The sequence below is a fragment of the Perissodus microlepis genome, chromosome 11, assembly GCF_051167445.1.
Source record: "Perissodus microlepis isolate ML-2025 ecotype Zambia chromosome 11, ASM5116744v1, whole genome shotgun sequence".
Taxonomy (NCBI): domain Eukaryota; kingdom Metazoa; phylum Chordata; class Actinopteri; order Cichliformes; family Cichlidae; genus Perissodus; species Perissodus microlepis.
In genome coordinates, this window is record NC_140471.1 from 14,418,332 (window position 1) to 14,427,924 (window position 9,593).

A 9,593-nucleotide genomic window follows, 5' to 3' on the forward strand; every position below is an offset into this window, starting at 1 on the left:
GTTTTGTTAGCTGATCTCGCAGTAAGTTTTGAGAGGATCATATCCTTTTGTCGGAGGTTTGGCTTCTTTTTTAAGCAAAGGGAGAAGGAGAGAGAGAGAGAGAGAGGGGAAAACAAGACAATTAAAAAGATTGACAGGTAGGCTCCTCTGTCAGGGGTGACGCTTGTGGAGAGGGGAGGAGTAAAAATGTAGCAGGAAAAGCCACTCGATGCGTCTGTCTATCAGTTGAGACTGTCTGAAACAGCTTCTGGATCCGCCGCGTTCCCATTTTTTTCTTTTTTTTGAGAGACCGCGGATCAGTCCCTGGAGTTTTTGCCCCCCGTCTTGTTTTTTTTTTTTTTTGGCTTTTTCAAGAGACAAATATTTTAGTCCATGTCGATCTGATCTGTTGTTGGCGAAGCTTGGATGCGCCTGCGTCTTGTTTCCCCTCTCTCTCAAGTGATATCCTCTCCACCGCATCAACCACCCCTCCAAAAAAAAAAAAAAAACGACTCTGTCCAACATGCGATCAGATGAGCGGTGAAAATCATTTTCACGACTCTTAAAACGTAAGTACGAGAGAAAGCCTACTCGTCTCCATTTATTTTATTTAATTATTTTTCCCCTTCTGTGGGAGAGAAAGAGGGCAGAAGGGGAGGGAGGAAAAAAGTCTCCGCCGGACTGGTGAGGCTGGATCCGGGCTGAGGTGGCGTGGTGGTGACGGGATTGACATTAACCCATCTAATGCCTGTCTGTCTCTCTTCTCCTTTCCCATTCTCTCTCTTTCAGGTCTGTGGCAAAAGAACGGAAGGAAACACAAGGATACATTACTTATCAGAGGTGTGCACTCGGGACTTATTTGTTTGGTTACCGCCAGAAATCTCTTTCTTTTCTTTTTTCTTTTTAGTTTTGGTGTGCGTAAAAGGCGCAGCAAACTATCGTCCCCCTCCAAACAGCACTGGAGATTAGGGGGATTTTTTTTGTTTTTCCCCCAAAGGGAGTGAACCGAAAACTTGGGTTTCAAGGTGCTGGTTTTTTTTGCTTCTTTTCGTACTCTGCCACGACAGAGATGAAGGAAGATGATTTTTAATGGACGTGAAGGTGTCAGGAGCTGGCCGAATCCCTTCGTAATTTTTGAGCTCAGTCTCGCTGAAGCCGACCCAGCTATCACATCCAAAAAAGAGCAGCCGGTTTGAAGAGACATTCTCAGCTCAGAGATCAACAACACCCCTCCCCCGAAAAACGGGATGATTTTTCAAAACTGATAAGACTCCATTTGTTTGTAATTCCTGTATGAGAAGCACCGTGGAACGCGACGGTCACTATGCCGAGGAGAAAGCAGCAAGAGCCGCGGCGATCAGCAGGTATAACCCGCCCCTCCATTACGACCATTTCCCATCCCAGTAACCAACTAGTTTTTATTTCCAAGTGCCAATTGGAAGTCTCTCCTTCCACCTTTTTTTCTTTAGCAGTACTGCATGCTGTGATTTATTACTATTATTATTATTATTTTACAACTTATGGTTTAAATCAATTTATTTGTGTTAATAACACAGCGCACAACTCACCCCTGGACACACTGTTGTGTTTAAAATGTATCTAATTGCGCAAATGACGCACGTATCTGCGCAATGCCACTTTGAGATTTTTTTTAAATCCTCCGGTGCCAGGAAAGTTCTATTAAGAATGGTGAGATAAACTAAATGGCATGTTATGGGGATAAAAGGGAGTTTTTGAGGTTCAAGAGTGAGTAATGATGAATAATTGACTGGGAAAGAAAGGGGGGAGAAAAACGGGCGAGAGCTGGTTTTTCCTTTCTTTTTTATTTTATTAGAGGATTGCCACCCTTGATTTGATGCGTGATTGATCGTCTGTCATGTGGCAGTCTTTGATCTATTCATCCCTGATAAACATCAATAAATCCCTCCATGAAGACAAGCATGCTTCTGGTAGCCACTCAAATGCACAACCCTGCTTTTAACCAGGAACTGAAAAGCAAAGAAAAAAAGGAAGAAAAAGAAAAAAGGATAAAGAAAAAAGTTGGGGATTGTGGTGGTAAAAATCACCTTATTTCTTCAAATGTGTATGCACAGAAAGCAGATGAAAGCACCGTGTGTATGTTCAATTGCAAGAAATTCCCCAACACTCTTTAAAAAGAACAGGTATTTGAATTCTCCTCCTCTTCCTATATATTCTTAGATGAAAATATGGAAGGTTCTGGCTGTCCTCGTCCGAAATATTCCTCCCTTATTCGCTGCAAGAATCAGCCCACAGTTGAGGTCCACTGCTGGATATGATTTTTATAATGTGACCAACTGATAAAACCAGGTGTTGGCAGAGGACCGACAAGGTTGACTTCTAGTGGTTTGGATGTGGACTCCCCCTTTTTCCTCTTGTCTCCCTGCAGCCTTTAAACAAATGTAAATGAGTGACAGGGGTTTCTACCTCTGTGCTAATGAGGCCGAGCCTTTGAAGTTAGGCATTAACAACTGGAGTGAACAAAAGACAGTTACAGAATTTTAAAGAGATTTTGAAATATGAGGTGCAAAGCGGGTCGAACAGGAGGGCCAGCCGACGAAGACTTTGAACTCAGCAGGTTTTATCATTTTAAACAGAGAGCTGGCGACGATGAAGGTGATGGTGGTGGTGATGATGAGGATGAGGAGGAGGATGAGAAGGAGTGTAGGACGGATGAACATTCAACCGGTGCTCGCTGTTAACTTCGCCTTTTCTCGTTTGCCTTTGTGGCAACCTGTAATATGTTTTCTGGCCCACACTGCGAAGCAAGAATCGAGTTTTATATACCGAGTCTCGCTGTACCTTTCTGCATTTGTGTGTGTGAGACGGAGAGAACAGTCACCGCTGTTGCTTTGGCAAAATATCCCCCTGGAAAAGGTTGGCCACGATGGGAGCAGAGGGACTCCCGTTAGGTTTCTGCATGTAGATGGAGGCATGAAAAACATGACATCTCTGTGACCCCTCCCTTCCCCTCCTTTCTCCTGCCACACACACACCACACACACATACACACAAACCATTGATCCATTACAACGTCCACTGAGTGCCATGCACATCATGGGTTGTAATGGTCAATCACAGCTTGGCAAACGGGATGTTTTCCATTCTTTCACGAACACGATGGCCAGTCAGAGATAACGCCCTCCACTCCACACTTCCAGAAGCAACTGACTAACACGCAATCACGCTGATACGCGTGCACACACCGACTTACACACCAGGCTAGCCCGATGCTCCGCTGGGAGCTCGTACTGACCTGTGGCTTCCTCTGTGTGCTACTGCTCAAAGAGGAAATAGCTCATAGTGGGACTAGGCATGGAAATCAGGAGTCAGACAATTAAAACAACAATAGCAGACTTGTGTGGACGGCCTAGTTTTTTCATTCTCACTTTGTAAAGCTTGTGGAGACTTTTATTAGGTGCGTTATGTTTCGAGGCCGCACCATGCAAAGTTGTATTTTGCAAATCAGAAACAGCAAAAGATTTTCTTAACAGTTTCATTTCTTTGAGTTACATAATCAGATGTGCACATTTCCCTGTTAATTTTCATACACAGTGCACTTCTTAGGCAGCTTCTTGACAAAGAGCTGAATTTTCAGGTTGCTTGAGCTTCCCATGTTAAAACTTTTCTTTGATCAGGTTGTTAATCGATTGCTTTATTTTGCAGTAAATTTTACAGTTTCCGCAAATTTTTTTTTTAAACAATAATTTTTTTGTTTTTGTTTTTTTTTTTTAAGAAAATTATCACAGGATTTCTTAGGATCATTTTGAAGTATCTGCATGTGTGTGTGTGTGTGTGTGTGTGTGTGTGTGTGTGAGACACTGCTGTTTAGATGACAAAAAACCCCCATTAATGACATATTCCACCGATGGAATGAAAACGCAGCACTCGTTGTCACGCTTCCTGTTGCTTTATAATTTTCATCAGGAAATTCACACGCAGGAATTCCAGAACATGGAAACCAAAACGTGAAGAAACTTTGCAAACCTGAATCAGCAAGTTTGTGAAAAAAAAAAAAATACACACACACCCTGGTGTTCTTGTTTGTGCAAAGATGGATGCTCCTGTTGTGCATTACTACGTGCACCTCGTACAGTCGATGCCTTGATTTAAAGGTAAAGAGGCCAGGAGGAAAAACCAAAAAAAAGTAAAGGACAGAAAGCAGTGACGCCGCCTTTCATGGTAGGCAGGCTTGCATAGTCTTACATGAGGAAGACGAGGGAAAAGAGACGACGAGATAGTCGCTCTTGTTCCGTTGCATGATGGTTAATTATAAGAGAAACGGTGTGTGTGTGAGTGCGTATAGAGTGGGGAAGGGGTGGTGTTGGTGGTGGTGGTGGGGGTAAGGTTGCATCCCGTTGGCTTCATTAGAGAGAGCCCTAATTATCTGTGGAGCTGATGGATTTGTGACAGGCCCTAACGATTAATGCTGACAAATTCAGTAAGGTGTCAAGTCCACAGCTGCCTTGATGTAATCAAGTTGATATTATACAGTCCCCATAGCCCCTAGTGCAGCACCAACTCAATTTGCCTGTGCAGGTGACAAATGGACTTTGCTACCTGACTAATCACATCAGGAGACAATGCCAGTTAATGACCTCAGTAAGGCCCCCCCCCATACACACACGCCCCCATCCTCACCACCTCCTATAACCTTGCAATAAGCGAGCCAGACCAGCCACAGCACATTGCAGCCTATCCCTCTGTTCTCTGCTAATTTTCTGCTTGTCCCATTGTTTTTATTTTCATTTGAATTCTTTCGGTTACGCCGAAAATCGTTTTCGGGTTGTTTTTTTAAAAAAATTACTATTATTATCATTAATGCAGTGCATTTTTCGTGAAGTTTCCTCTTATTTTCTGCTGTAATTTTCTCAGTGGAAATTTCTCAACTCTTGCGAGAGCTTTATTTATTTTTGTATTAATGACACGGCTGAGGCCTGTTCTAACCGCCTGATGCATCAGCGCTCCAGAGTAATCCCGGGAACCATTTTTAAAAATCTCGACGTTCTGTTGAAGTTTTTACACTTTCGCGTGTGTTGCGGCCCCACCAGCCCCACCACCCCCACCCTTGCCAGTAAATCACTGCCACTTCATAGAACGGCCTCCTCGTACTTTGGCTGAACGTTCTCCCAGCTCGGTGTTGTAGCCGCCCGCCTCGCTGAAGGCCTCCAGTTTATTCCGAGCTGGAGAATCACAGTGCCCGGGGATTAATGATTTTGCATGCCCGGGGTAGCTAAGATTACACAGCGACCTTTGTGCTCTTACTTGACGATGCTGTTATGTGATATTCTCCCCTCGAAATAATCAGCACGCTGAGATTTATGTGACACCCCCCTCCACGCACACACACACACACACACACACACACACACACACACACAGACATCAACTCACCCTTCTGTCTGCACCGGTGTCCTGAGGAATACTGCACTGCATAGGCTCTAGGTGTGTGTGTGTGTGCGTGTGTGTGCATTTTATTGAAAAAACTCAGTGTTGCCAGATTTGAATCCCCCCCCCCCCCCGAGAATTAGAACAGTCTTGTTTTGATGAAAAGTTGATTTTTTTCAAGAAAGGAACTAGTGTCTCGCTTGAAAGTTGGAAGGCTTAACTTCCGATGGCTCAAAGGCTGCACAGCTTCTGAGAAATGAGAAGTTTATGTTAGATTTGGATGAAAAAAAGAGGAAAAAAAAAGAAGTGTGTGCATGTTTGTGTGAGTGTGTAAGAGGAGGAAAGGGAGAGAGATGAGGTGAGAGTGTGTGTGTGTGTGAGCTTGTAGCTTAGCACTGACCGGTGTTAGTTTTCCTGGAATGAATAACTCCAACGAGTGTAACGGTAACCACGCCATGTTAGTCATCCTTTTTAGCGTGGCCTGCCCCTCTGCCCCCCCCCAACCCCCCACATCACTGCAAGAGCAGGAAAACAAGCTCCAAGAGCAGCGCCATGTTTCTCATATCTCAACTGTTATATCTCTGCACTATTCCCAGTCAAAAAGGAGGGATATCAGACAGAGCGGGAACACTTATCGATCCACCGCAGCCTTGTTTCATCTCAGCCCCAACACCCCCCAACACACACACCTCGCATGTACTGTATGTTTTCTGGCCATTCTATTTAGCCCGGTGTGTGCGGACTCAGCTAGAGGTTACACTAATTGGAGCGGTGGCGTCGTTAGCAGGTGGCATCGATCGACTTCGTCAATAGCCACTTTTGCTCCTGCGCCACCCTCCCAAACTAGCAGTTAAATTTACATCTGGGATTTGAGCCAGTCAGAGGTCAAACTTGCTCAGCTCGCTCTTCTAATGCCTCGAGTCACCACGAGTGCCCCTGGTGTTTGTGTGTGTGTCTGTGTGTGGTATTAGTTTCTTACATGGTTTAGTTTCATTTATCATCCTTGTAATTCTTTGCATGAATGTGCAAATATTAGTTGTGTAAGCATTACCAAAACGGTTTCAAGATCAACAGGTTTTTTGAATGTTTAAAAAAAAATGGATTATCAGGAATAACTAATTACAAGATAGATGATATTAGCAAACTTGTAACCATGTAGCTTATGTGGTTCACATGGATAAAAGATAGATTTCACGCCATACCGTTAATGCCCCTCCTTGTCTTTTTCCTCTTTTTGATTCTTTTCGGGGCATTCGCAGCAAAAACCTGCCCTCGGGGCACGCCGCTACCATCACTAGCAGTGTGTTGCCCTCGCTGCACTTTAAACACACACATGCACACCGTCAACCATAAACACAGACAGTCAGACAGACGCGCGCACGTACACACACAAAAACGCACGTACACACCTACACCTAATGCTTAAGTGCAGCCAGCATGTCTCTGTGGGAGGTCATAATGGAGGTGGCTTAGTATGATGGGAAATCATATCATTAAAGAAGCCAGATGTGCTTTGTTGCCTGCCTTGCAGCACATAAAAACAGCAGCAAGTCATGGGATCCAAAAAAGAAGGAGGAAAAAAAAAACACTAGTCTGAGAAAATCAAGTCTGAAACAGATAGAAAGCAGCCCTCTGGGACTGGGCTGACAAGCAGTCTTATTCCTGACTGCCATAGAAAAACAATTTCCCCCCAAATAAAGAATTTTTGTTCTCATTTTTCAATGTTGCAGCAGCATAACAAGCTCGTTTTCTTAACTTTCATTAAATTTCAGAAACGACTCAAAGCCTTGATAAACGACTTGCTGTCGCCGTTATCAGCTCTCTGTTAAGTGTGCTTAATTACTATGTAATATCTGTGTTGTGCTGAGTAATTACAGTTTGTTAAGGGTCCACAGTAGGGATGTAAGACCTCCGAGCTCATTAATGAAAAAAAAAAAAACCAAAACTGTTGATATTTTGTGTGTGTTTTTTATTTATTTATTTTTTGCTTTCCTCTGGCACATAATTTGAGACATGAGGAGGATAAGAGGGGAAACGTTCAAGAGAAGTAGTCATGCAACATTTACAGCACAAAAATTGACATCTTAAATTTTCTTAAGTAAAGTATTACATTTGCCGAGGGTAAATTTGCTCTCTTGATCAGTGCTGTGCCTCCTCGAGAGGCTATGGGAAAGTCTGCTAGAGCCAAATTTAACATGTTACTACTATCAATAAAAGATGAGCAATTACAGAATATTTTGTTTAATAAGTATTTGAATTCCTCGGCGCAGGAAAAAAACAAACAAAAAAAAAACATGTAGCTTACCCACTCATTACATCAGTTAGCAGGGGGAGTGAGAGGCAGCTCTTTGATGCCAACAAACAAACAAGACAAACGAGATGGGCCCACTACAGAAGAGCAAAAGCCCCATCCAGGGACACCCAACCCCTGTACACTCCTCCCTCTCCTCCCTCTCTTCTTCTCTATCTCCCTCTACCTCTCTCGCTCTCTCTCTTTGACTCTTTCACATATCTCCCCTCTCATTTTGCAGCACTCCGTCTCCCTTTATTTCTTGCTCTTTTACCCTCTCCAGCATGTTTCTCATCTCAACCCCGTCCCACCCACCCCTTTCACTTCTGGATAAATACTCTTCTTTTTTCTTCTTCTTCTTCTTCTTCTTTTGCCAATCAAAAGCAAAGAGAAAAAATGAATTCTGGTGTTGGGGCTAAACAAAACCAAAAAACCAAAAATGAGGCTGGCTGAAAAAAAATAAAAAATTCTTTTTTTTTAACTCCTCATTTTTCCCGTTGGTTGTACCTCGGCGGGCAAACTTAGGTGGAGATTGTCAGGGTCGAATGACACGCTTAAAAGGAGGCAGCTGGGGGAGTGAAAGAGTTGAAAAGCGCGTTTTTTTTTCGTCTTTTAACAAATACTAAATTATCTCAGCATGGCTTAAATCCATACAGCAATGTAATGATTAAGTGTGGGGTTTTTTCCCCCCTCTGTTATGGAGTGTGGGGGGGATAGATGTGTGATGGTGTGATGACAGCGGTGGGCACCGATGTTTAGCCAAGCAGCAGCACCAAAGAAGATTGGCCGTGTGGGTGAAGCTCAAGAGAGGTGGATATTTAGGATAGGGAAGGGAGATGAAATCTGTGCGTGTGTGTTTGTGTATTTGCTGCATGGGGTGGAGTGGTGGGTGGTGGGTGGGGTGTAGCTTTTAGGATGGGCATTAAAGCTGACAGATGAACGGGACGATGGACAAATTCTCCCACAACAGCTGTGACTGCCGCCATTATCCTGACAGGTGTCAATTAAGAATTACTGCCTGGCCGGCCGAATTGCCCCTCCCGACTCACGCACATGTCCCTCCATCCCTACAACATTCCCCTCCAACGCTCTCCTCCGCTCCCCACCCCTTGTCCAGCTGTCGGTGTGTGAGAGAAATAACACTTTACCCTTGTCAGGGTTGTCACAGGCCCTGCAGCCCCTGTTCTCTCCCCCTTTGAAACAGCAGCCAGCGGCAGGCACTCATTGATCAATAGCTCGCTGTATTAGCAATCACGGTGAAGCGAGTGTTGGGCGGATGGGTGGAAGGTTTGGAAGGTCCGGTATTTTCCCCATTTTAACCTCGATCTGTAGGCCAGTTCGCACTCTGGTAGTTGAATAAAACCAGAATGATGCAAAGACGGTAGGCGAAAGCAAAACTCTAGATCAAGCTCGCTATGCAGTTTGTTCCACAAGTTTAAAAAAAAGCATCTTCATTTCATCCCTGGTGTGCGTCATACATACACAGTGTATGTTAAGTTCACCTTCTGCAAAACAGCAGCAGCTGCAGACTAACCTAACCGCTGGTTCTTCTTCCCTCCGTGTTCCTCGCGCTCTTGGCTAACACGGGCCCATTTTTTATTCCACATTGTAAAGTGGGGAGCTGAGGTCAGCGAGTGAGAAAATGAACAGTTGCCATTGCCCATCTTGAGGGCTTCCTTCCAGTAAACCCGTTGGCTGACAAACACGTTTGAGTCGACAGGCTTCTGGCATTAAAGTGGAAAAAAAACAAACAACCCCCCCCAAAAAACCCTCAAATTTAAGTGGCGTGTGTTCCACATTTGCCATATTTTCTCAATTTTTAAGGGTTTAAATCAGTGCAGCGGCATGTAGGTCATTTCCCTCGGTAATTGGTAAAGTTTAATCGAAAGCATTATGTGCACAGGCTTCAGGCAGCCAA

At 44.2% G+C, this 9,593-nt stretch overlaps 1 protein-coding gene across 2 annotated transcripts in view; it reads left to right on the plus strand.

Moving 5' to 3' along the window:
- Positions 1 to 9,593, plus strand: part of LOC146377397 (teashirt homolog 1-like) — a 35,114-nt gene that overhangs the window by 1,767 nt on the left and 23,754 nt on the right. The window contains exons 1-2 of one of the 2 annotated variants that reach the window (XM_084942616.1): positions 240 to 548; positions 769 to 1,343. In XM_084942616.1, the coding sequence (XP_084798742.1) occupies positions 1,304 to 1,343 (40 nt within the window). In that variant the 5' untranslated portion in view covers positions 240 to 548; positions 769 to 1,303. Of the gene's footprint in view, positions 1 to 239; positions 549 to 768; positions 1,344 to 9,593 lie in introns of those variants that run through there. The other variant, XM_084942617.1, reaches the window with a different exon arrangement.